This window comes from Trichoplusia ni, chromosome 22 (genome assembly GCF_003590095.1).
Source record: "Trichoplusia ni isolate ovarian cell line Hi5 chromosome 22, tn1, whole genome shotgun sequence".
NCBI classification, from domain to species: Eukaryota; Metazoa; Arthropoda; class Insecta; order Lepidoptera; family Noctuidae; genus Trichoplusia; species Trichoplusia ni.
In genome coordinates this window covers 5,686,822-5,714,175 of record NC_039499.1, presented here as the reverse complement: position 1 = coordinate 5,714,175, position 27,354 = coordinate 5,686,822, and the positions used below count along the sequence as shown (strand labels likewise).

The window sequence follows — 27,354 nt, the reverse complement described above, 5'->3', positions numbered from 1 at the left end:
GTAAGGCGTCCCACACAAGGTAGAAAGTATTTAACCTCTTGTAATTTTGTGAAATAGGCACTATAAAATGATAGCATCACTTACACTAAGTATAATCGTAATAATATTCATATTTCATGGATTTAAAATTACCTTTTATTTTATAGCACTTGTGTTGCCAACTTCAAAATCTTACAAACTGGCTCTTTTTATTTACCTTATTACTCATTGTTTATCTGTGCTCTTACATTGTGCGTGAGGTGTTTTGTCATTTTGACGATATTTTGAGACCTAATTTTAAGGAAAACATACGTAAAATATTATTGTTAACATTTAAGATAATCTTGTAGCTGAAATGAGTATGTTCTGAAAGTTAATAAGCAAGAAATATGAAGGCTGATAACGAAATACATTCGTTGCCTGTGTCATGTCTTCCACTGCGGAGTCGAGAACTATTAACATGTTTGTTGGATACACCTAAAATAATTCCAACCGATGGACCCGAAAAGCTACCCAGGTGTGATATTTTTTGTGTAAATAACTAGCTTTCAAATATGTACTACTGCACATACCCTACCCTATAACGAGCAAACAAAACTCCTTGTTACTCTTTTTTGTTACAAAACTAATTGAGTATATTATTCGCTTTTTTAAATTAAAGAACATGTCAAGATTTATCTTGAGTATCTTTTGAAAGCAACACAAAACAATATTGAACTGGATATTGACTTCTGACTGGTTTGTTGTTCCGTTGATATGTTTTCCTGTTACATTGCTTGTTATTGTTTCAAGACATAAGGTTGAGGCAGAAGATGTTATTCATTCATTCATTTATTGATATAATTGTTGCCTTGCATCTCTACTTCATTAACATTAGGATGCTTACATATTTGTTTAGTATTAAATAGCAATTATAAGGAAGTAGCTGTTGTGATAACAATTAATCATTAACTTCATACTACTCACTTTCAATTAATATTCTTAGTGTATATGGCATCTCTATAAATAGATTAGGTCAATAATTTAGAGTAGTGAATTTACTGTAACATCATTAAGCATACAAAATTTTAATTCCTACTTTAGCAATAATACTAAAATATCTTGTGTTATATTAATGGATTTTTGTAACTCATTGTTGCTCCTATATTTATATATCCAATCTAATATATAAAATTCTTGTGTCCCGGTGTGAATAATTGAACTCCTCCAAATGGCTCAAACTCTGAGAATCGGACTACATCTATTTTTCATACATCCATTTTTTTTTTCTGGATCTCATTTTTATGACAGAAAACCCAGCAATGTGCTTGCTGAAAACCCAGATTTAAAAATGTTCTTAGGTTCAGCTAAAATAACAATAGTTACTGCCAAGAAATTCTTGGAAATGAGATAACTGTCACTAGAGTAGCGTGTGAACACTTTGTAAGGGGAAATAATGCTAATTTATAAAAACAACAAATATTATTGAATGTTTACAAATTGATTACAATTTTAACAATGCCTATTTAATAGCATGATTTATATAGCACTAGCTGTTGCCCACGACTTCGTCCGCATGGTTAGAAGATATAAGTTATAATTTATACCAGCCTTCTATCTATATATCTGCCTTCTATCTATCTTGTAGGATTCAGTCAGCGTTTGCAATGTAAGCGCAAAAAATGTGTTTTTTTACGACCTCACATTAGAAACCTCAAAAATTGTAACCTATGTGTTATTCTGATGTATAAGCTATATTGTGGTAGATTTTCATTCAAATCCATTCAGTAGTTTTTACGTGAAAGAGTAACAAACATCCATACATCCATACTTACAAACTTTCGCCTTTATAATAGTAGTAAGACTAAAAGACATGTAGGTATTTTAAAGCTGCTTGTTCTACCTTAATATAAAAGCATTGATTAAGGCAGTGCCTTTTAGATGCTTTTTTATAATATTAATATGCGTAGAGAATAACATCTAATTGTTTAACCTTACCTTAATGGATTCAATGTTTATATATACCAAATGCTATTTAAAATGAGACTGTTTATCTATTGACTAGTAATAACTTTTAACTGAATGCGGTTAGACTGGAAGCAGACCTGATAGTAATAAGAGTTAGCGGTTCTTTATCCATTTTAAAATTCATTTCTATATACATTATTACAGAGACTGGCGGGGCCTGGCCTACCTTGTCAATGTTTCATCAGAAAAGGCTGCATATATCCAGATGCGTCCCAACAAAACTATTGAGGTATTGGACATCTGGCAACAGGACCGCACAGCCACTATCGGTCAGCTACTAAATCATTTAGTACGCCTAGACCGCTATGACGTGCACGACGACTTAAGTGAAGATCTCAGAGAGGCAATGAAGAGAGGTGAACTAGTAGGTAAAGGAATATTTAATACTCATTACTATTGAACACCCTAGAAAAGAAATGTCTCCGTCTTAAAAAAAGCTTGTTCAAGTACTTATTTGTAATTCGTTCTTGTATTTCAGTTAATAGACAGAATCAAATTGCAATAAATAACAACAACAATAACACTAGCAACAGTAATCAGGAGCAAGTGTTTCGAGCCATCACTTACGACGACAGACCTGGTCACGAGCAGCACTATGATGCATTTGTGCTTTACGCTAAAGAAGACAAGGCATTTGTCAATGAGCTGCTGGAGCGAATGAGAGCTGAAGGCTTCCAGGTATCATTTAGACATATTCATCCTGATAATCATTCATAAATTAATAAATTCTTTGCAAAACATTTTGTCATGTGCGGTTAAAAACTTTTCAGGTTTAGCTAGTTAAATGTTAGTGCCTAGTGACCTAGAATGAAGTATTTACTTGTGTGGGCGATGCTGACTTAACGAATATGGTTTCTATAAATGTGTTCTTGAAACAAACCAAGCCTATTCAGCAACATACTAAATAACAACAGTTTTTGAAATGCTCGTCTGCTTTTTGTGCTATCATTGTTTATTAATGAAGCGTAATAATCTATAGTACCTATACTACCTATCTATCACAAATTATAAGTAGTTGAAGATCATAGATAAGTTTACTTGGTCACACCTGCTGAGGTTCCTGAACATAATGCTGATAACAATATGAAGAACTAGTTATCCAAGTAGTGTTATCTGTAACACACCTTTTATTAATGGGATTTGTCCTAAAGAACTTAATGTACTTGGCGCATGAGTCCGATTTGAGCTGTTTTGATAGATTAAAGTTGTATTATAATTTTAGCCTTATCTTAGCCTTAAGCGATCTCGTCATAAAATTTTGTTTCATTACTGATTTTAACCAGTGTAAACTACAATCGAAGATTTATGAAAAAAATAGCAGTTTTTTCTCAAGTAAATTATATGAGAGTATCTATTTGTGTTTCGCAAAAACCTATTCGGAATTATATTGACGCCCAACTTTAGGTAGACTACAAATTCGTTACAAATGTAAGTTTTTAATTAAAATTCCGCACCAAATCTACCTGGGCAAAGCAAATAAAACACATTGACAATATTATCAATAATATTAAAGGTCGAGGGCTACTTTGATAAGACGACAGCTATCTCACGTACCGATACCGACGCAAAAATAGATAACTCATACATTTAATAGTTTCTCTTCAAACTGATTTATTGTCGATAAAACGCAAATTACAGTACATTATCTATAAGGCCGTTGTAATCTGATTATGTAACCGCAGACTTTATTTATTTTGAATTAAATTATTGTGAAATATTTCAAATAGATTGCTTCATGATAATGTTTTTAAATTAATTATAAACCTGTTGATAGGCTAAAGATTGACGAGATAAACATTCTAGAAACGCGACTTTCATTAATTGCTCCCATTCTCATTTTTGGCTTAAAATATTCAAGTTTTATCATAACATAGAATGTTTGATAAGTGATGAACTTATAGTCCAAATGGTGTTATTTATTAACAAACCTTTAATTAATGGGTTGAATAATTTACCAAAATTTTCAGTCTACGTACCACAGTTAGCATTAATTGTGCTGTTATTTATAAAATGCACTAGTTCATGAAATAAATATAATAACTTGAACTTGGCTTGACACTCCACCGCATGCCTATTATGCCTAACATTAGTAACAACTTCAAATACATCAAATTCCAGATGTGTACTGAGGACAGCCTGCAGGCCGGCCACATGACGCCGTACGCTCCGGTGGCGCAGCTGATCTCAGAGCGGTGCAAGCGCATCATCCTGGTCTGCTCGCCAGAGTTCCTCAGCAGCCAAGCCAACACGTTCTATAGAGATTACGCTCAGGCCGTCAGCATCGGTAAGTCAAGAACACTTGTAAACCTCTGAAACACATAGGCCTACAATAAAATGTATTGTTTACCAAATTAGATGTACAAAACACCTGAGCGCAAATTTAAATAAGTAGTTGTTATGATTAAGAAACTTAATACCCTTATCAAAAATAGGTAACAATATGATATCTAATAAAGCCATCTAGTAGCATTTCAGTTGTTTGGACATTCGACTTTAATCATTTTGGTTACTAATTATGCATTCGATCAAGATAGAACCCGAGCATAAATCCATAATGATTACTTCATTTCAGAGTCAAGCTACCACAAAATTATTCCAATAATGTACCGTGAGTGCCAGCTGCCGTCGCACCTGGCGTTCTATCACAAGCTGTACTACAACGAGGACGAGGAGCGCGCCCTGTACGACTTCTGGCAGAAGCTGAAGCAGTCGCTAGAGCTGGCGCGCGGGGCGGGGCCGCGCCGCCTGCTGGCCCCGCCCGGGCCCCGCCTGCTGGCCGCGCCCGGGCCCCGCCTGCTGGCCCCGCCCGGGCCCCCGCCGCCGCCGCAGATCAACATCGTGGAGCTGCCTCCCTCCTCCTACCTGAACGACTACCTCGACGAGAACCTCTTCCTCCCGTCCACAAATCGCAGTATCTCGATGAACGACCTCGACTGCCTCAATACAGACTCCATGAAAGGCGAGAGTCGGTCTCTGTGCAGTGTTAGTCAGAGAAGTGGTTCTAGCGACGAGAAGAAGAAAAAGCCAGGCAAACTGACGCGAATCCTGAACACTTTAAAACTTAAGAAACCGAAGAAAACCATTATGATCGCTCATTAGGCATGTTTTGTAGACTAGTTGGGACATGAACTTCACTCCGCTTGAGTGTAAGAAATGAAAATAATGAGAAAGTGTTTATATTGAAAGTAATTGATTTCTCAGTTAATGCAAAATGTGTGCGGTATTAAAATGTGCCTTCGTCGTAATGGATATGTCATTTAAATATTGACCATGACCATTCAAATAAGATTTTCTCGACCTGTTTTTGCAACTAATGAAAGTTTTCATTCCGAGAATACGATCACTTTTGAAGAGGGACTTTTCAGAAATATGTCTAAATATATCAATCCTATCTCATAAATAGTGGTGATGATACATGAGTATCCCTATATAGTCACAGTATCTTACAAGTACATCATAAAATAGCTGTATATGCATCATAATTTTAAGACTGGGTAACAATTTACAAATGATATATTTTTGATAAATGGTCTCCAAGTGATTTGCTATTAAAAAAATATTTGTATGTATATGGTCATGCTCCAAAGAACAGTTGTAGATTAGCCCTTTAACTGCGTTTTATAAGCTTTATAAAGTGGTCTGACAACTTCTAAGTTGCACATATTTTGCAGAGAAAAAGTTTTCATAAAATGAACGAAGTATATTTTATTGTTAAATTGTAATAAAATGTTTAAGCGAAGAGAATTGAATAGTCGTAATAATATGATTTAATGCTTTTACTGTAAGTGAATCTTGGATCATCTATTTTGTGGACACCTCAGGTCGACACGAAATACTTTTTTTACCCAAAATACTCGATAATGTTACTAAAAAAAGAAATAAAAACGCACAAATAATAAAGAATCCTATTCTCATAATACTACCAATGAAGCAGTTATATAAATGCTATTCCGCCGGGTCTCAATAAATTAAAAATATAAAAAAAGTGTGATTGTTTATGAACTTTTATACAAAAATCGTAAATGTTAATTGTACGCCGTGTTTTCAATTTTATAACCATAATCTATTCTTGAAGAAGAAAAAATGGATAAGGGATTTTTGAATTTTATAAAATGTTGCAATTTTTTAAATGTTTACCCAATATTCCTGTACCTTGGCACTTTAGTGCATTTGTTTTGTAAGATATATACGGGAAAATTTAAATCTGTGATTGAGTGCGACGTGCCTTTTGTAAAACATGAGAATACGTCTGTTATATTTTCTGTAAATATATTGGTATATTAGTCATGGATATTTCATTTTTTAAACTTTATGATGTATTAAAAAATTACCAGAACAATAAAGGACAGCCACGTTAGGAGTAAGTAAAAGAAAATGTGATTAAAAACTATATATTCTTTTATAAAACTATCTCGATGCTGTATATTCTTACGAAATGATCACTTCCGCAACTTGCGAGCACCATCTTATCATCCTGCTTAGGTCTGAACGTCAGCCTTTTTACAGTAAGGTGGTGGGCCGCACTGAAAAAACCAAATTAGAATGTGTAAAAATAAAGCAAAAAGATTTGGGCTCGTCCGGGATTTGAACCCGGGACCTCTCGCACCCTAAGCGAAAATCATACCCCTAGACCAACGAGCCGCTTGAAAATAATGCTGAAATACCGAGTTCATTTCGACATAGCCTCTTGTCATGATAAAGTACTCAAAAATACTGACACTGACTGATAGGTGTAATTATATTCTGATTAATCGTCAAACGAGGAAAGCATTAAACAGATTGGCCTTTTTAGGCTACTATTTGATATACTTGCGGCCACATCTAATTTATAATTATTTGACAACAGTTCCTTCACACATATTTATCAGGATGCCGCTACTAGTTCCAGACTCAACAACAGAATTATATCTTTTAATACGTGTGAGTAAACGGCAATCGATATTCAGAATCCTTCTAACGTAAGTAATTCTAAAAATACATCAAACTTACCTATTAGAAAGTTCTTTGAGCATAGTCCAGCCGTCCGTCCCGAAGTGATAGAGCCGTATGACCCCGCTCTCGAAGCCTGTGGCCAGTACGAGCTTGTCGGTGTGTGTCGCGAAGTCCAGCGCCGTGACCGACGCGTGGGGCACCTCCAGCGGCGCGCCCAGCAGGCCGTACTCACCCAGGGATGTGGTCGTTGGACCCATTTTGGACCACACGCAAACCTGAGGAAATTCATTTTGGAGTATTTGTTTTTGCCGAAGTCAAAAAGATGGGAGTATTCAATTCGGTCGGTCGTAAGGTGGGAGTTGTAATTGGTTAATAAGTACTAAGTTGGCGATAGGATGTGGACGCACATACAAAAAGAATAGATGCAAATTTAATAGACTACCAAGAATGGAAAAGAGACCTACGAATTGCAGAGGAAAAATAAAGTACCGCTGTAGCACATGTAAGAGAAATAGTGATGTAGAAAAATTGGTGACTGACATTTAGTTAAAATACTTTTTGTTGCTCCATGAATTAGATACGTATTATATTTTAATATTATAAAAAAAAACTCATTTTACCTAACTATAAATGAACTATTTTTTAAACTGTTCTGAGCTACGCCTTACCTTGCCATCTCGAGAGCCTGTCGCAAACGCTTTACTATCACACGTCCACGCACAACACCAAATAATCCTAGAATGAACGCCGTTTGTCTTATCTGTGGCAGCGACAATGTCAAACAAGTTTGAATCCTTTCGCCTTTGATATAAGGTCCATCTTCGGTCGCGAGACACCGACAGCAGTTGCTGACTGTCCGGCGAGAACGCCAGTTGTGTAACTGTCAAATTGTGGGACACTAGCTTCTGGGTTTGTTGCCATGTCGATGTTTCCCTGTAGATAATAGAAATTGGTTCTTGTAGACAATGCGGTAAGATTGATTATTCCATGATAATAATAGGTATCTTGTAAAATGTAAGAAAACCCAGTTTTCGCTTGGTATCTATCAACCAATCATAGGCACTAAGAATGAGACTTGTTATTTCTGGATACCACTGCCGTAACATTACATGGCAATTACACGTATAAAGTTGAATCCTGAATCTGAACCATTTGATATTGCCAAACCACCATAAACCTTGGTCAATACTCCAGATCCTGGACCCGCAATGTGTCAGACTATACATTTATGTATGTATACTCATATAAACTTTGATTGAATTCAAACTTAACACAGTTTGATGAATAATATCTGTACCATATAAGCACAGCGGCGTGTTGCGCAGTGGTGGCATGCGAGGCGGAGGCCAGCAGCAGCTGGTCGGGGCTGGCGGCCAGCGAGAACACCTCGTAGCCGTGGCCGTACAGCTTCTGGGTCTCCGGCCACAGAGTGTGCTGCATCAACGTCTCTTCTGTCGGCGGCTCTGGATACCGTAGAAAGAAATTAGACCTTATCATAATTCAAATAAGTTTCAAAAGGAAGATGTATCTTTTCTTTTTATTTATAGAAAGAACAATAATACTAATTTCCTAATCGATTTTCGGTCACGGCGCGGGATATATCATAGTGCACAGGCGCGTGCGCAAACACGGGTACACTCTCTGTTCCCTTACTCTCACAGCCTGATGGGAGGGCAATTTAACACAAGCCAAGAGAGATCAAGAGCAGGACACACATTATTAAGTTCAAAATCTCTTTTCAGAAACAAGAGTTAAATTTCATATTTCAATCACGCCTATTTCAAACCTTGTATAAAAGTGAATCAAACTAACCTGTCATATCCACCGGTACAAAGTACCCGTCGTTGTCGTCCTCAGCATCTTGCTGTTCGTCTTCACCGATAAATACGGCCTTATTGGATAATCCTAGAGAAGGCACTGACGCGCCTTCCGGACCTGGTATAAAATAATTGAACTTTGAGGCATTTATTTATTCAAATAAAGAGTTATTGATACAGGTTTAAGGAAATGAAATTTTGGTATGTTTATTTTTTTATTTTCACTTTTGTAGGTCTTGGTGAGAAGGCTGTTAATTAAAATAAGACGATAAGTGATTAACAAATCAAATCTCATATTGTCCTAGTTTAGATTTTGATGAGACTAGCACACACAATACGTTTTAAAAGTCACAAAAAAACTAGCACTTTGGTAGCACATACCTCCAGTTTCTCCTTCCAGCTCAATCCCTACGATATTCTTAAAGTTGTGCAGGAAGTTGTGCGGGGCTCTGAAGACGCGGATGACTTTCTCCTCGGCCGCGGACGCGAAGCTCGTGCTGCTGATGAGCGCCAGCGACGCCATGTCGTAGCCGTGGACCTGCGGCCGAGCTATCTCGTGCCATTCTGAACCTGGAAGAATATATCGATTAAATAAATAATTATTTCGTTTGAAATTACATATATACCTAAAGTACAAGTTTACACTATTACAAGTACTTTTATAAATGTTTTGTTAATTTTTTATTATTATTTCCATGATTGTTTTTTAAGACAGCAAATGCATCTAATTTGGTGCAATTACACATCATTTCTTTCAGTTAAATAATTGCTTGATTGAATAACAAAAGTAAACTGCACTTCAGAAACTGCTTTCTTTATTACAAAGACATAAGGTTGATTTCAAATTACTACAACAGCGAATAACAATAATAAACTGCACTTCAGGAAACTGCTTTCTCATTGATACTTATTACAAAGATATAAGGTTGTTTTTATAAGTACTACAACTGCACCAGTCACATAGTTACTAACCTTGAGCAGTGTTCCAAGGCGCGTGTACTCGTGTGGTCTGGTCTGCTGACACGCTCATGAGATATCTCCCATCCTTCTCCCACTTCAGATCCTCTACGGAGCTGAAGTGTCCTCCACACACCACTGCGGGCTGCCATTGGCCTGTCTCCTGATAATGTGGACAAAAGGTATTACAATTATATTTCTTTAAGGTAGTTTTGAATAGTGGCAGCAAATTGTTCACAATACACGAATGCTTGTCTTGGGCCTGTATTTGTGTATGCGACATCTAGGTTTGTGAGACCCTCCGCGATACAAAGATAAAATTTCTGGGTCGTTTCTTTAAAAAAAAAAAAGAAATATTTTCGTTTTGAAAATTGTGTCTTTAGGCTAAATATTTGTATGGGCGGATCCTAGTTTCAAAAATTATGTGCATGATTTGTACTCGCCATCAAGACAAAAAAGTGCAATTTTTTTTTTCAAAATTAAGAACAAGTAATACATGGAAAATATTGAATTTGATACAAAAATTTACCTTACAATGATTCCATATATGGAATGATCCGTTATATCCATGCCCCAAGAAGGATTTGCCGTCGGGTCCGAACCTGCTTCCATAGAAGCCAAGTCCGTTGCCGCCCACTTCCCCCACTCTGACGCGCTCAACCCAGACGCCCTCTCCTTCCCCTTTGTCCGGGGATGCCTCAGGTTCCCAGATAATCAATGTTTTGTCCAGAGACGACGATAGAAGGCGGTAAATAGGTTTTTGACTGGATTTATTGTCTGTAGGTAAAAAAACACTTATTAATGAACAAAAACTAAATTGGAGTACAATTTCATAATTGATGGAGAGTACATGAGGTACATTTGTTAAAGTCAAAATCAAAAGTTTTTATTTCAAATGGGCCGTTTTTCAGGCACTTTTATAACTATACAATAATGACTCTAGTTGCACGGTTCCAAGTTGTCATTCTTATGGAGAAGAACCGGCAAGAAACTTTAAAATTTTTATTAATTTTTCGAAAATTCGTGTGGTGTAACAAACTGCACCATTTACCGTGTTTCGTTTACACTAGGCTCAACTAAATTTGTCTCTCGACAATCGAAGAAATATTGTTCAATAAAGTAGTCGACAAATAATCTGTTACCTTCACAAGGTTTAGGTTGCCACTGAACTCCGTACACCCACCCCTCGTGGCCGGCCAGCACCGCCTCCAGCTTCACCGACCAGTCCTCGCCGTACGCCGGGAACACCTTCTGTTCCACCTTGATGCCGGTTGTCGGCTGGTCGTCAACGTGCTTCTGAATGCGCCACAAACGGATGTAAGTGTCTTGTGATGACGACGCCAGGAGTATTGTCGAGGAGTCTGTAATGTAATTTATGTTTTCGGTAACTGTAATTTACAATACCTTTTTCTTTTTTGAGATTGTTATAGAATTCTAAGATCTTACTATGAATGCATATTGTATTTTATTAGGCAAAAATATAATTTGAACCCCCCAAATAAGAATCCGGAGTCCTTAATCATGAGCAGACGCGGCGGGATCGCGAGTCGAAATGGTTGAGTCCAAAACTAGTCGGGCTAGCCCGATAAATACGCGTGAGTAAACCGTTACATCATTTAATAATTATGTAGCAAGCAAGCATAATTTAGCAACCATTTATAAATTTAAAAGTGAACATCTAAAACTTACCAACATCTTGGACATCCAGCCCTCTCACCCAGTCTTCATGCCCCGTCAGCATGTGGACCCTATGATACTCCTCACCCACAAACACATGTATCTTATGATCGTCCAACGCACAGAATAATATAGGCTTCTCTGATGTCGGGAGGATATGTGCGTGGATGGTCAGACACAGACCTGAGTTCAGGTTGATTGTCTGTTTGTGTGTTGTAACACCTGGAAATGAAGATTATAAGCTAGTAAGGTAAAAAAGAGACAATAATGTTTGTTTATAAATTGTTATTACTTGTTAAGTTTTTATAATTTTATGGCAACTGAAGGAAAACTCTTTGTTATTAAATCATCCTTCAAACATTAACTAAACTTCAATAGCCAAGAAAAATGTATGTTCTATACTCACCATCTTTTCTCTCCCAGACTCTGACTGTGGAGTCGATTGAACCTGTGTATACTAGCAGATCTTTTCCATTATAAGCTCCATGTATGCAGGTGACACCGTCCGTGTGACCTGCTAGACTGTTTGTTACTTTCCACTCTCCATCTACCTTGCTCCATATAGCAGCGGTCTTGTCTGCTGAACCTGAGATCAGTTCGGAACAGGAGCCGTCTGCTTTGCGAAGCCATTTCACTGTGTTCACTTGTGATTTATGATGGCTGAGCACTGTTAAGGGATCCCGGCCTTTAACATTCTGAAAATATAATCTTTTTTATTTAAGTAGGCACTTTTTCATGCTCTACCTCTATAATACTAAATGTTATTGTAAGTATTTATATACGTCATATGTGTAAGTATTCTTTTGAGCATAATGTTAAAAGTTGTTTACTTCGAGCTTGTTGCTTGCTTTGAGATGTTTTGTTTGATCAATAATATGAAAAGAATTGTTATTATTATAGGTTACGAAGTACCGCATTCGATTACATTTCGGCATTAATATTAGTTGCTCATTAATTTAGGTATGTAAATTACTTTGCATTTTAGAAGCAGAACATTAGATAAAATAATAATATTACCGTATCATATATAACAACAGAGTTAGTCGCACCAAAACAAATGAGTCCTTCAGCATTCCAATCAATAATTTCGGGATTGCGATTGCACCCGACAGATGTGTAGATTTGCTGGACATTAGCCTTCATGATTTTTTACTTTATTCTATCAATTTTCCTATGTAAATAAGATCAAAACATGAATCATTCGAATTTTGAGGTTATTATAAACATATGGTTGACACTGACAGAAAATTATTGACAATATTGACGTTTGAGACGATTTTATAGCTCGCCATCTCAAACCTAGGCTAGGATTTGAATTTGGATTCCTTTTTTTGTTTTATATAAGCTAAATAGATAAGATACTAATAGATTGATTTTTACGAAGACATTAAAGTATATCTCTTCACTAAGTCCATATTTGTCGGTAAATGAAGCAATTTTAATAGCTCCTTTATATGTTAGATCTGACTGGGAGAAAAGTATGTATGTATCAATGGATACTTGAAAAAAATAAGAATAAAATATATAAAATATACAGACTTATACAGAATTATTTAAAAAAAATCTACGTGTTTTCATATCCAAACTGAATGCATCCTGATATTTGGCGGCAAAAACCAACGACTTGTCCGATCAAGTCCGATTGTGAAACGTCAAAAGAAATATTTAATATATTTATTGTGGATTTGTGGTCAGTGGTGGTGAGGACTATAAATTATAATCCTTATTTTTATACTTTATTAAATAAATGTAACTACTGAGTAAAATTGAATCGTGACTATGCCTGAGGTAATGATATGTGGAATCCCTGTTAACTTTCCATTCGAGCCCTATGAAGTACAGAAAGCATATATGGAAAGGGTCATTGAAAGTCTTCAAAATAGTACCAATGCCTTACTAGAATCACCTACAGGTACTGGCAAGACCTTGAGTCTGCTCTGTTCTTCGTTAGCATGGCTACTGGTAAAGAAAGCTCAACTACAGATGAATGCGCAAGTTGGAAACTTTTCGGAACATAGTAACTTTAGTGGCGCATTGAAAGACAATTTAAAAGCTGGCGCAGGCAAAGCCAAGGAATCAGCGTCATGGGGCATGCCGAAAATTATTTATTCATCACGAACTCATTCACAATTAACTCAGGCGATGCAGGAATTGAAAAGATCTAGCTATAGACATGTTAAAGCGACAGTACTTGGGTCAAGAGACCAAATGTGCATCCACCCTGAAGTCTCAAAGGAAACTAACAATATGAACAAAGTCCACATGTGCCAGTTGAGAGTGAAATCAAGGAATTGCTATTTTTATAATAATGTTGAATCTAAGAAAGATGACAGATCAGTAAAGGGTGATGATATATTAGATATAGAGGATTTAGTTACTGTTGGGAAGAAACTCAAGTGTTGTCCATACTATTTATCAAAAGAGCTAAAACAGGATGCTGATATCATATTTATGCCCTACAATTATATCTTGGATCCAAAATCAAGGAAAGCAAATGGAGTTGAACTTCTAAACAACATCATAATATTAGATGAAGCACACAATGTTGAGAAAATGTGTGAGGAGTCAGCTTCATTGCAGATCAGAACAACAGATGTTGCTTTATGTATTGATGAGATAACTCATGTCATGAGGTCATTTGGTGAAGCTGCAGCAGGTGAGGAGCAGATGGACATGACAGTAGACAATAGCCAGCCTAAAGACTTCACTTGCGATGACCTCTGTGTACTAAAAGAAATGATGCTGGCATTAGAAAAAGCAATCGATGAAATAACTGTTGGTAGTGAAGGGACTACTTATCCTGGAGGCTTTATATTTGAGCTCCTATCTAAGGCTGAGATCAAAGACCACAATCAAATGGCAGTGATCACTTTAATAGAGAATCTCATCCAGTACCTGTCCATGGATGGAGCATCTCCTTTTCAGCGTAAAGGTGTTGGCTTACAGAAATTTGTGGATTTATTAAATGTTGTGTTTAGTGGGACTTCACATGCTTACAAGGAGAGAGTTAAAATGTGCTACAAGGTCCATATCCATATAGAAGATAAGAAAAATAATAGGAAGACTGATAGTTGGGGAGCCCTCAAAACCACTACCTCAAAGATATCTGAAAGAGTTATCAGTTATTGGTGCTTCAGTCCAGGGTTTGGAATGAAGCAACTCATAGAACAAAATGTTAGGAGTATTATATTAACTAGTGGAACTCTAGCTCCTTTGAAGCCACTGACTTCTGAATTAGGTATCCCTATTGGAGTCCAGTTGGAAAATCCCCATATAGTGAAATCTAACCAAATTTGTGTAAAGATAATGGGGCAAGGACCTGATGGAGTGCAGCTAAATTCAAACTATCAGAACAGGGATAATCCTAAATATATATCATCACTAGGAAGAACCATATTGAGCTTCAGCCGGGTTGTACCTGATGGCCTGCTAGTATTTTTTCCATCATACCCTATAATGACCAAGTGCCAAGAAATGTGGCAAAATGAGGGTATATGGTCAAGTATAAATAATATTAAGCCAATATTTGTTGAACCTCAGCGCAAAGATACCTTTAATGCAATAATAAGTGACTATTACAGTAAAATAAGTGACCCAAATACAAGAGGAGCTTGCTTCATGGCTGTCTGCAGGGGAAAAGTATCAGAAGGTTTAGACTTTGCTGACATGAATGGAAGAGCAGTTATAATAACTGGCTTACCATTTCCACCTTTAAAAGACCCAAGAATTGTTTTGAAAAAGAAATACTTAGAGGAGCTTAGAGTAAAAGATAAACAATATTTATCAGGAGATGAATGGTATTCTCTAGAAGCAACAAGAGCTGTAAACCAGGCTATTGGCAGAGTCATTAGGCATCAAAATGATTATGGTGCAATTTTACTTTGTGACACCAGATTTAATAGCCCGAAACTGAAAAACCAGTTGTCTGCATGGTTAAGAGACCACATAAATGTTTCAAATAAGTTTGGAGAGACAGTGAGTGAAATATGCAGGTTTTTCAAAAATGCTGAGGCTGCCTTGCCTGCTCCTAGACTTAAGCCACTGCTTCCAAATGAGTCACACAGTGGATATAAGGACTCTGGACTAATGAATGCCACTGGTGTTACATTTCCAGTTACAAAATCGAGATTAGTGTCAAAATCTTCAAATAACAAGTCTGTCAGTCAGTACCCTAATTCAAATGAAGTCTATGCTGACTTTTCAATGGACTTCTATAAGAATGCTAAAAAGTCTGCCTATGTTAATGAGTTCAAGCCCAGTGCTACTAAAGATCTCTTCACTGCTATAGATCAGAATGAAAGTCAGCAATCACAGTCACCATCTTTAGTTACTATACACAAAAGAGTTGCAGAGGATGTCAGTGTAGCAAATAATTTAGTAAAAAAGAAAAGGTTAAAAATAAAACCTTTCGGATTTGAAGAAAATTTGAATGCAGAATCTTCAAAAAGTGATGAAGCAGGTTCAAGTGCTCTCGAAAAAGTTCCTCCTGCCTCATTAATAGATTTTGTAAAAGAAATCAAAGTTCTGTTACAAGCAGACCAGTATAAAGAGTTCCAATTGTCTATTTCAGCTTACAAGAAAAATGGTGATTATGATGTATTTTTAAAAGTTCTAAGTAATTTATTTGAAAATAGTAAATTGTTTTATTTATTCAAAGGTATGAAGAGGTTTCTCAAGGAAGATCATAAAGTTACATTTCAAGAATATTGTGATAAAGTGAATATTAATGTATAGATTATGTTTTACTGACAAAATGCACTTTTAATAAAAATAAATACTAATTTATTCTAATGATTTAGTTTCAATTAATGGCTTTGATCCTTTTAATCTGTATGATAAGAAATACCAAGATATATGTACTCTAACATTTATTATCTACTTATAAATAAACAACTTATTGGACATTATTAGGAGCTTCATTGATTTTGTTTGCTATCTCTACTGAGTTTATTCTCAATATAGTTTGTTGTGATCGCTGGAAGTTCATCCTCATGTACTGCTTCCTCCTCTTTTTCTTGAAATGTGTTCTGGTGTGCGACAGACCCTTGGATATCACTGTGGCTGTTACATCAACCAACCCAGGTTGAACTACAGGTCTTCCAATCAGAGAGAAGTCTTTGGTACCAGCAAGCAGTACCTTGTCTAGTTTGATCTTATCTCCAATACTTGGAGGCCAGTACCCTTCGAGGACAATCAAGTCTCCATCAGTCACGCGCCATTGTTTCCCCATCAGGTGCACTATTGCAAAGTTTCTTGAAGCATTTTTTTCAATAAGTTTGTTACATTCTGCAATCACGTCTTTGGTGCTCTCAGGTACGGATTTGTTTTCTATAGGCGATAAATTTGTTATAAATCTGGGTAATACGCCTGCTGTAAATTAAAACAAATACGAATATTACAAAAACGTATGTATTAAGTACTCTAACAGGTTTATACCACAGTAAAATGTACCTTGTCCTGCGTTGAATACACTGGCGAGTCTTTGCAAGCCCGCTCTTATGAGAGCCATTATGGAATTACAGTTTTTTATTCAATAAACTAGGTATATTTTAATTGAATCAAAACAAATATTTCTCACTCGCATAACCTACAAATTATAAAATACAGATTATATAAAACCATTTACGGGATGGTTTTGACTTCTATTGTTTCGTTCAGAAATAGAATTCATATAAACGTCTGGATGTAAAATATGTAAACGCAGAGTAAGATATGTTTTTATTTATACTTAAAAATAAAGTTTTACTATACAGGTTCATTAAAGTAACTACTAGCTTATAGTTGTAAAAAAAATATGTTAGATCTAATGTTGTGTTTGAAGAGATCTTACAAAAATACGATTAGGCCTTTGCCTTACAGAAATACCATAAAGTTAAAAAAGATGGCGCTATTTTTTGAATTAAGAGTAGACGGCGAAGGCCTAAGGGCTTTATAATTTTAGCGGATAGAAACTTTTTTTATTTTAATCTTGCTTTTGAGAATAAGTATTTGACAGCTTTAATTCTTGCTATAGATAGTTTACAGACGGTTAGGACTGTTAGTAGTAGATTAAAAAATACCGTAAGTATGGACTAACAGAAAGACTGAAATTAAATTTTACAACAACTGCCAGCTGTACAGCCAAACTAAAAATGAAGTATAAGATATACGATACTCAGATTGAACTAATGTGTAAACACGAACATCTAGAGTCAGGGCTCACGCCAATGCAACTGTTTTTATACTATGTTTTGGGTATCCAGTCCGTATCAGGTGTATTATTAGTTGCGAGATCTTAGTAAATTCACGGTTCACATTAAAAAATTCAGCTCTATTCGTCCGCGAGTCACTTGATACTCAATTCTAGATTCGTAAAGTTCCGGGGCACGTCGGCAGGCTTCGGCGGCGTCTGGGGTGCGTTGCCATGGCAACGGGCGGGCACGCGGCGCTCTCGGCACGGCGGCCGCAGCCGAAAATAAACACGAGAGCGACGCCTCGCGGACTTGTTGTGGAGCAAGGGGACACGCCACTAGGGCGCTGCGGGGCGTGCGTCCCGTGATGTAGGTATGTAATTATCGTTTCAGGTTACGCCGGAGACGTCTTCGATTACTCTGAGCAACGTTTTTATTTTATTAGGCTTACTTTTAAGGAGTTTGCCGTAGTAAAGAATAGTTATATTTGTAATAGTTATGGATACTTACTTATCGAGTTTGCAAATCAGCGACCGGATGTGATGGCTAAGTACAAATACACAAATGTTTGCTCTACGTCAACTGAATCAGTTTGAAGCGTGTTCTAACGCGGGGTTTTCCAAGAAGCATACAAAGTTGCCGGGCGAAGGCTCGCCCGCTCCCGCACAAGACCGCTCCCGGCCTGGGGCGGGGGTGTGCGAGGCTCGGGCGGCGCGGCGCGGACGGTGCGCGCGCACTGCTCCCGCGTCAGTCGCTGGGCGGCGCGCGGCCGGCTCGCGGTCGATAGCTGCACGCTGGCACGGGCACGGCCATGTTGCGCGAAGCGTGCACGCGCGAGCGGCCGAGACGCGCTGCCGTGTGAGTGAAGTGTTGTGGAGTGGACACCGGCCCCCTCTTCCCCCCGCGCCGCCACGCGCGGCGCTGCTGCCTCGAGCTTTCGGTCAGTATACCCGACCTGCCTCCGTCACGAGTGCCACCAGCCGGGCAGGACTCCGCCACCACCTGCGGGAGGAGCTTCAGGCATGCCACGCGATGCGTGATAGAAAACAGATCGTTTAGACGGTGCGATTCAATTCGTGAATATTTACGGGTGAATGCTCGTGACGTTTAGCTGCGGTGTACACACGTCCTAAATTGGAAGCTGGGCTTGCAGATTGAGTTCGATATGTAAAATGAGCATCGAATGATTACAGATATCAATGTTAGGTTAGGATCGTAGCTGTGATTACGCGCGAAGTAATTCAATCTCGCCGAAACGTTAAGTTGTAAAGGTGTAAGGTGAGGTGTGTGTTCTCGAACACGAAGCAAACAGTTTCTAATTAATTTTGAGATACCATCACAAATTAAATGATATATTGGTAAAGTTCGGTGTAGGTATGAGTGACGGTGAGCTGGGAGCACTTAATATCTTCGTTTACATTTAGTGATTCGATAAAATACGTAGGCAATGAACATTTAGCCCTTCGTAGCACTTTGCAGGCGTTCGTAGAGCTTTTTAATGCTGAAAATTTTAGTGTTAGATAAATTGAAGCTTAACTTACCTTAAGTTATATATGTACATATCTTGAATAATTATTATTTACGATTAAAATAAAAATATCATTAAAACTTGAGTGAAATATCCAGAATAATGTTGATTCAATCATTCCTTAGCGTTACCATAAACCTCAATCATGTTGGCATACCTGACTAAAGTCATAAATAACTTGCAAACGATCAGGAATTGATTAATTGAACAGCTATGATAATCAGGAGTTGTCAGACGACCTTCTAAATTACACCACGTCGCGGTACCACGTGCTTATGATAACCATGTATATATGTATGTATGTATGTATATGAGTAAATGTCAAATGCTATGAATACATAGATTAGTTGTATGAGAATTGAATTTTGATACTGATTTGGTAAAATTGCATGAAGTGTGTAGAAGGCTTAACATTGAGTGATAAGGGTGAGTGAATAGTAGAATCAGTTAAAACTACGTAGGGTAATGAAAATTGGTTTATTTACAGAAAGATTTTGTATTTTGTGATCATTATTGTTAACTTAACGTGAACGAGTGTCGTTTTCAGTTTCTGCGGTCATATATTTGTTGAACAATCACTTAAGTTGATGTTATTTTTGTATATTGTTCAGACATAGATGTAAAAAACAGCCTTCAAAGATGATATTAGTCTTATAAACCTATTTCTTTTCTCAGCGCAAGCTTATATTTCACTGGTCTGCGAGTACGCACTTTCAAAATAGTTTGAATGGAAAGTATTCAGGGCCGCTCTTGAAACACACGAACGAAATCAATTTTAAATCACTTTCAATAAGTGGCGATATCGCGAACCTGCACTAAAGTTGAGCAAAACCTATGTAAAAAATCGGTTGAAAAGTATTAATGAAAAATACAATTGTTTATAAACAAACCGTTCTTACGCTAGACTATATTTCGTATGAACTTTTCCACAAGAAAATAACTATTACCATTGGACAAACTTAAACTAATTAACAATTTATCAATAACCTAAAACTAAAAATGTTTAACGCACGTGTCGTCTACACGATTCGGACAGCAATTGCAAAAGCCACAAAATGAAAAACACTTAACACCACTCAATCCTTTTCCATATACAATGTAACAACGATTTTTATCACAAAATATTGCTCTAACACAATGATACCCATGTAAGTGACAAGTTCATAGTTATTTCTTACTAAGACATCCTAAATATCATGTCCCTTCATATTCTTTATAACATACACATACACATATACTCTGCCCTCGTGCCTGTACTATTAACGACCTAAGTTTTCCGCGAAAAAAGATATTTCAGCTTACGATGTTTTTTTCTTCCGTAGTTTTTGTGAGAGCCTCACATTTGATCTTAATTATCACAGCAATGTTTTGGGATGAAACGAGATAATATCCTTTTGCGTAACATCTCATAACATAATACAACTCATAATAATATTCTTTATTAATTTACATTTTAAACACTGAAAATAAACAAACGTCTTCTAGGTATTTTAATATATGTTTATTTCGCCGGTCGAAATCGTAAATCGCATTAAAGGACTGTACCGAATGTCTTATACGTACACGTTAATCGTAGCCAGTACTCACATACCTACATGATCTTATATTCATACAGACATTAATAAAGCATCATATAACTATTTTCACACTAAATCTAGCAGCAAACACAAAGTACTACGCAGCAGAAATGATTAAATGTATCATTTTGATAATACGCCTGAACTATTTCTTCGCTACGTGTTATTGCCAGCTACGAAGCTACGACATGCTACGAAATAGCTACGGGGTTTATTTGAAATAGATATTATTACTCTGGAGGATTCATAGACAATGTACATACATTGTTAATTTATTTTGGTTGATAGTTGCGAGTACGAAGATTGTTAATTAGTGTAAGTAGGAGGTAAGCGTCTTGTTGATTTAATTCTGTGGTAAAATTACTGTGTCGTGCGCCGTGAAAGAATAACTAGGAGCAAACATCGTATCGTTCTTTATCATGGCTTGGGAACTATGTCGTAAGCAAAATAATTTCATTATTTTCAATATCTCTTATATTAGTACTAGCTGTTCCCCGCGACTTCGTCCGCTGTGTTAGAAGATATAAGTTATGATTTTTACCTGCCCTGTTTTTTTTCCACATTTTCCATTGTATCTTCGCTCCTATTAGTCGCGGCGTGATGTCGTATAGCCTAAAACCTTTCTCGATGAATGTTCTATTCAACACAAAAAGAATTTTTCAATTTGAACCAGTAGTTCCTGAGATTAGCAAGTTCAAAAAAACAAAAAAACTCTTCAGCTTTATATATTAGTACAGAGTATAGATTAGGAATGAGTCTTTCAGCGAGACAACAACATTTGTATTATTACCATCACTAGTGAAAAAATGTAAACTTTTGAGAACATACAGTTCAAGTCGTCAGTATGTCTACCAGTCGTTACTCATGTTAACAAGAGATTCACGGAACGAGTAGAAATAGCAAAGCCTTATTAGATAAGTCTATTTCTCGGAAATATCGCGGGCCTTGAAGGTATGAGTAACAAGGTAACATTCTAATTACGGTTGGATCTCGATTATAACATTTGTAACATGAATAATCTTTCATATTAACACTACTGAGGATTTTTTTATTACTACATAAAAAGTCTAATTTGAAAAAGGGCAATTTTTGCCATATACCTGGAATGCAAAACCAAAAAATAAAAATTGTAGACAAAAAATTTATGTAAGAAATCGAGCACAGGTTAACCATTTCGTAACATGATACCAATAACAGCGATAGAGAAAATATAGTATAAACAAACATATTTATAGTAGCCAATAAAAAATATTTATAAACAATATTACAAAACACATAAGGCATTAAATAAACAGCCCATAACCCTAGAAATGATCGTCAATCGGCTCACAAGTTCCACTTGTAAGTAAGCAATGCAAATAGATCGCACATTGACATTCGGAGGCGACCATAAACCATAGCCCTGACAGCGCACTATAAAATGCGAGTGAGTTGTTAAACCTCGCTCATCCCCGGTTGTGATTTATCGCACGATAATATTCAACAGAGTATTGACGAAGTAATCTGGTAATACGATGTTCAGTTAATATACCACTAAGTTTCCTGGAACACGCGATAAACTAGTAATATTCTTATACATGTTAATATAGCTCTCGGGTCTTTTGAACATTAAATTAACTACTTTCTCGGAAAAATGTATAATTGCCCCAGATGATCAAAATATGACCATGCTTTTTCAAAAACAACATCTTTTGGTAATTAATATTTTTCTTAGCAAAAAACTTACAAGCTTAAAATAAAAAAATACTGAGTCAAATTTAATGATCATGGGACCGATTGTTAGCTACTTCACGTTAAATGAAAAAAGAAACAACAAAATCAGTTCATCCAGTCCAAAGCTTTGAGGTATAAAACATGAAAAAAGAATAGAGTCGAATTAAGAACGTCCTTCTTTGGAGTTGGTTTGAAAACAGGTCTGAATCGCATTTGTGTGGCAATATGTTTGTTTTCACGCTTATGAGTTGTTGTTCAGTCTCATGTAACAAATAGGTATAATGCTATAACGACCACGGTGATAAATAACCAAGAAAAATTAGTTTCGATTACTGAGATTCTTTAACATGAGTTTGACAGCGCTGTAGCGCCATAAAAATCAGTACCTATATATGGCAATTGAAGGGTAAGTTACTACGATTCTAACGATACCTCTAGCAACAAAATCTTACATATACATGCACGAATTGAGGAAATTCCAAATAACCAAATCTATAATAGCCGTTAAGTTCAAACATCGGCAATGATCGGCCCACATCGGATATCTTCGGGCCCTAACTATACCATTTGTGTTGTAAAGCGATCCTTTATGTTAGCTTTTATGTTTAGTTAATTTGTTTATAGGGATAACGTTACACCAGGGGGTCATGCGCTGTTCGATAGCCGCCGTAACCGGCCCGGATTAGGCCTAATTCTGTTAATGATAATTAGCATCGGAGTTCAGAAATTGCAGGTGGCAATGGCGGCGGCGAGATGAAAAACAATTATAGATTTGTTGTTTGTTTCTCCAAGTTTGTTCTGGTGTTATAATTGAATTTGGAATTTGAATATGTTGTTGTTCTGTGCCCAAGAGCGTTGTTTAGACCTTTCGGTTTGCTCAGCCTGATGAGATTGATCGTTTAATGTTTTCGAAATGTTTGTGTTCTCCGAAATTGGAATGCTAAACTGGTTTACGTAATTTTAGCAAAATACAATCCGCAAACCGTTTATGAAGTTATATAATTATAAACCCTACACTCAAAACGTACTTTAGAGGAAATCATATATTCTGTAGCAAAGTATGAAATTAAATTTAGCCTTCTTTTAAAAGCATTCTGATGTTTGTAGTAAACGTTTAATACGCCAATATCTAACAGTACTTTTATAAGTATGTAATAGTAGGGTTATATCCAGAATTTGTACCAATCTCGAGGTCTGAGTGCTTTCAGCGATAGCCCCGCCCCCGACTAAGGTAAGCGGTCAGTTTTGTTAGCTAATGGCTTATTCGCCTTCATGCCTAGTTACATGTAAGTAGGCTTTGTTGCTAGTTATTTATATCTAGGCATTTTAAGTCATTACCATTAAAGCTTCACTAACCACAACTAAAACGTTCGACTAGTTTCAGCTGAAAAAGATCTCTCTTCTTACATTATTTTTATTATCTCTTAGAATGTGTAGCAATATCGCTAAAGGCCTACTTGAGAAATAGGCTATCACATGTCAAAAAAATATGGAGCATTTAATCAAAACTTATCAAACTGCATGCAACTGTGAAGTGAAACGTCAAACGATGTGTTACATATTGGTACGAACCTTGTGACCGCAGCAAGCCAATGCCAGACGCGTTGAAAAAAAAATTAAAAACTTTGAGCTGGCTTGCGTCACTGGGGGTGTGGGATATGACGTCACGGCCGGAAATAGACCGCGGGCGGGCCGCTGCGCTCCTATTCCAGTTTGAGTTACGTGGTCAGGTTTTGACATCGGTATGTAATACGTCACGTTCGTATTGCGTAATTATAAATTATGAGGGTAGTTCGATATTGATAGTGATTCTGTATCGTGCAACGGTTTTAACAACATTGCTTTAGGTGAGGGTTCTGATGTACTTATTGGATCGTAGGATATTATTACAGAAAATAATAACTCTACTGGTATAATATTCAAAAAACAGTACAAAAGTAAAGTTCTTTAAAACATTTTTACAATTCATTCATCACATATGATACAATGCGATAGTTTTTAATGATCTAATTACCTCTGTTATTGAGAAGTGGTCTCATTTTAAGTTAAATACGAGCAATCTGAATTACAGTTAAAAGTGCCTGAAGAGGCTCAATGACGAATGACAGTTACATTTCGGCACAACCAAAGAATTACTTTCCATGGTCTTATTTCGTGATATCATAATCAACTCTTATTAACTCTCCCTTTTACTCTTAAAGCCAGATTTATCTAAACACGAGTGAGACCACATTGAAACGAGTTCAAAGTTTTCCCAGGTGCATTGTTTGCGTTTGCAGCAAGCCTTAAATTACAATTGAATCTAATTTGTAGGTTGTATCTTATAAATAACTGCAGGTCAGGGCTACTCGCGGCTCTATTTTAACTCTACCATACTGTGTATTGATTTCAGCTAAATTTAGTGGTTCAGCTCTGATTTAGAGAGTAAGGTGAAGGTTGTAGTCGAAAGTGAATGGGCGAGATGCTTTTGAACGAGAAAGTACAAATATATGTTTGTGTCTTTAAGCTGTTGTTGAGAATATAGAGTAGGTAAAGAAGATGGTAGGTCAGTTTGTGTCGCCGTTCAATCCTATCGCTGCTAACAGTATAAAATACAATTGTTTTGCATAAAACTAATTAAGTCGTTTTAAGTCAATGTTTTCTAGGTCACAGTAATTGCTTTTCCAAAAAAAAAAACAAAGGTATTTGCTAATAATGGTCATTAAATACTTTTAAAATAAAGTTTATAAATTATATTTTTAATATAAAACGTCAGCTAAAGTAATTGCCTTAGACATTTTAATAAAGATGTCGTAAATATGAATGAGCTCGTAGCAAGGTCACGCTACGAATGTCGTAGCACGCGTTGAACTTAATCGTTTATATTGTAGAGCGTGTAGCATGCTACGCCATTGTTTAAAAAACGTGTGAAATTGTTTGTTTATTGCCCTGGAACATGCGAACTTGTGTGAAGGTTTAAATAGCTGCCTTGGTTTCACTTTTATTGGTAGTTTATTGATTTCATGATTGTTTCGTACTTAGTTAGGGTCTGGAAATTGCTATATTTAACATAAGAAATAATCCAGAAGATTTACACATTTTGTAAAAACAATTTATGCTTCCCTACATATTAAAGGGGCTAAGAGTGATTCTCAAGTTAAATAGTGGTGCTTATTTGCTTAAGTATATAATAAACTACTACGATTTCAATCAGAATTTGAACGTTACACCTCAGCCTTCAATATAATCTAGTTGCTTTATATATCGTCACAGGGGCAATGTGGATAGAGCCACCTCTACAAACTCCTTGGAGAAATACAGGTGTGATGTGGAACTTTTAATTATTCAGTCATGTTCCTACATCACGCCTGCGCCCCAAGGGGCTGGGTAGAAGGGTATGTTCAAAATTATATCGTTCATCACAACGTAAACTAGTTTGAGGCGTGAGTGTTACAGTAGGACGAAAAGTATGTCGGAGGTGACTCTACAATCCACAGTAACAATGGCGTTTATAAATTATGGCCTTTGCTATGTACTTTCTTCGAAGCCCACGTTTTTTCTTGTATGAAACAGATCAACATATTTGTATAATTGTTGGTTTTCTACATCAAAGAATGTTTTCAAGATTTCCATTTTTCTATTTTCATCTTTCATCTTTCTATTTTCCATACTACGATTATTTTTTAATTCTTCGTAAAATCATGGTATCGTATAAAAACAAGTCACAGATTAACTAAAAAACAGACTCCAAAAACAAACATTCATAGCAGAAGCTCAAACAAATTAAGATATGACTTAATTAAAGCGAAAATCCGGTTTTACGATGTCCCCAAACCAAGTTAAAATATAGCGATTCCGTGGAATATTTTATGGGAGTATATCATTGTTTATTGCACAAAATTATGGCATTAACTTAGTTAATTTGAATAATAATTATTCATATTTAAATTTACGCGATTAATAAGGAAATATGATAGTTAGGGCTTTGGGTAAAGATAGGATTCGGATTTTGTTTTGTGAAGCATCGATACATTTTATTTTTTATAATGAAACCTTTTTGTTGGTCTGATTCTTTTGAAAGTATTGCTTTAAGAAGTAATATGTTATTTATAGAACTAGTACTTTCGGATCGCAGGAACATTTGGCCGTTCGTGAACTCCTTGCGGTATTCCGTTTGCGAACTCTCCACGGTACTGTGACAGATGTATAGAAAGGCGCACTTTAACTTAAAATTAGCTTTAACATGGGGGTAAGTAAAAGAAGTTGTCAAAACGAGGAAATAAATAAAAGTATATTTTTCTTTTTGCTGTAGCTGCTCAGTTCAAAATTTTCACGCGAATGGTTTTTAGTTTCCAAACCAAATTTTTATACAAACAAAATGATAGACACGTTTGAAATACCAAATTCATTCACTTAATGAACTGTCAATACAACCACCGGTAAAATGTTGTAACCAATTTCGAACATTTTGGTATACAGTGGTTAAAAATTTCGCCGGCAATAGTTTAAAATGTCAGTAATGGTTCGTGAAATCACGGATATTGTATGTAGTCGCATCAGCGGTAATGAAGGCTCTGAATTTAGAATAGTTTGCGGCGTGAGGTGTTGCCAGCTACTCGTATTCGGTCGAAGAACATTTACTTTGATTAATATGAAATGTGTGCAAATGCAGCTACTTTAAAGGAAAGGAAAATTTTATTACTATTTCAATTGAAATTAAAATTTCTTTCTTCTTCTTTTTCGCCTTGGACAGCCTCACTAATGACTTCCAGGAAAGGATTAAATAGCCCATCTAGACAAATGTTATTTGAAAAAGCTCTTCATTAAGCATTGTACTATACATTTCAGTGATTCGACCAGAGCTAAAGCTTACATTGTCACTTGACTCAGAGGTAGCGGGAAAGGGTCTCCTTCCGGCAAAAAAACTCACCTCTTTTATCAGTAAGAGAGGTAATTCTTTAAGTTGCTCATGCTGTGGCGCTAATGCTACTCTCTCCCACGAGAAGTTCGGTAAAGCC

General features: G+C 36.4%; 5 protein-coding genes and 1 non-coding gene across 6 annotated transcripts in view; 3 read left to right on the top strand and 3 right to left on the bottom strand.

Annotated features, from left to right (window-relative positions):
- The first annotated feature begins 207 nt into the window (after positions 1–207).
- On the top strand, positions 208–6,273 carry LOC113504445 (myeloid differentiation primary response protein MyD88-like). Its single transcript, XM_026886729.1, has 5 exons — positions 208–496; positions 2,131–2,354; positions 2,465–2,664; positions 4,105–4,270; positions 4,559–6,273. The coding sequence occupies exons 1-5, from the start codon at positions 369–371 to the stop codon at positions 5,083–5,085; spliced, it is 1,245 nt and encodes a 414-aa protein (XP_026742530.1). The 5' UTR covers positions 208–368; the 3' UTR covers positions 5,086–6,273.
- A 90-nt stretch (positions 6,274–6,363) lies between these two features.
- LOC113504443 (probable elongator complex protein 2) lies at positions 6,364–12,636 on the bottom strand. The gene is made up of 12 exons (XM_026886726.1): positions 12,387–12,636; positions 11,776–12,064; positions 11,382–11,591; positions 10,835–11,053; positions 10,222–10,469; positions 9,708–9,855; positions 9,117–9,305; positions 8,731–8,853; positions 8,216–8,381; positions 7,587–7,851; positions 6,976–7,193; positions 6,364–6,509 (listed from the first exon to the last, which is right to left on the bottom strand). Exons 1-12 carry the CDS (start codon positions 12,510–12,512, stop codon positions 6,386–6,388), a joined length of 2,325 nt encoding a protein of 774 aa, XP_026742527.1. The 5' UTR covers positions 12,513–12,636; the 3' UTR covers positions 6,364–6,385.
- Trnap-agg lies at positions 6,556–6,627 on the bottom strand. The gene has a single exon. It is a non-coding gene; the product is annotated as a tRNA-Pro (tRNA).
- Positions 12,637–12,904: 268 nt separating the features above from the next.
- LOC113504442 (regulator of telomere elongation helicase 1 homolog) lies at positions 12,905–16,160 on the top strand. The gene has a single exon (XM_026886725.1). It carries the CDS (start codon positions 13,149–13,151, stop codon positions 16,101–16,103), a length of 2,955 nt encoding a protein of 984 aa, XP_026742526.1. The 5' UTR covers positions 12,905–13,148; the 3' UTR covers positions 16,104–16,160.
- A 60-nt stretch (positions 16,161–16,220) lies between these two features.
- On the bottom strand, positions 16,221–16,972 carry LOC113504447 (50S ribosomal protein L21). The gene is made up of 2 exons (XM_026886731.1): positions 16,821–16,972; positions 16,221–16,739 (listed from the first exon to the last, which is right to left on the bottom strand). Exons 1-2 carry the CDS (start codon positions 16,876–16,878, stop codon positions 16,264–16,266), a joined length of 534 nt encoding a protein of 177 aa, XP_026742532.1. The 5' UTR covers positions 16,879–16,972; the 3' UTR covers positions 16,221–16,263.
- A 313-nt stretch (positions 16,973–17,285) lies between these two features.
- Positions 17,286–27,354, top strand: part of LOC113504440 (disintegrin and metalloproteinase domain-containing protein 11) — a 385,396-nt gene continuing 375,327 nt past the window's right edge. The window contains exon 1 of the mRNA XM_026886724.1: positions 17,286–18,479. The gene's annotated coding sequence lies outside the window, so the exon portion shown is untranslated. The remainder of the gene's footprint in view (positions 18,480–27,354) is intronic.

Coding starts and splice junctions, on each gene's coding strand:
- LOC113504445 (XM_026886729.1), top strand. CDS start 369: ATGAAGGCTGATAACGAAATACATTCGTTGCCTGTGTCATGTCTTCCA. Junction 497..2,130: donor GGACCCGAAAAGCTACCCAG/GTGTGATATTTT, acceptor ACATTATTACAG/AGACTGGCGGGGCCTGGCCT. Junction 2,665..4,104: donor TGAGAGCTGAAGGCTTCCAG/GTATCATTTAGA, acceptor ATCAAATTCCAG/ATGTGTACTGAGGACAGCCT.
- LOC113504443 (XM_026886726.1), bottom strand. CDS start 12,512: ATGAAGGCTAATGTCCAGCAAATCTACACATCTGTCGGGTGCAATCGC. Junction 12,065..12,386: donor CTGTTGTTATATATGATACG/GTAATATTATTA, acceptor TTATATTTTCAG/AATGTTAAAGGCCGGGATCC. Junction 9,306..9,707: donor GCCTTGGAACACTGCTCAAG/GTTAGTAACTAT, acceptor ATATTCTTCCAG/GTTCAGAATGGCACGAGATA.
- LOC113504442 (XM_026886725.1), top strand. CDS start 13,149: ATGCCTGAGGTAATGATATGTGGAATCCCTGTTAACTTTCCATTCGAG.
- LOC113504447 (XM_026886731.1), bottom strand. CDS start 16,878: ATGGCTCTCATAAGAGCGGGCTTGCAAAGACTCGCCAGTGTATTCAAC. Junction 16,740..16,820: donor TGTATTCAACGCAGGACAAG/GTACATTTTACT, acceptor TTTAATTTACAG/CAGGCGTATTACCCAGATTT.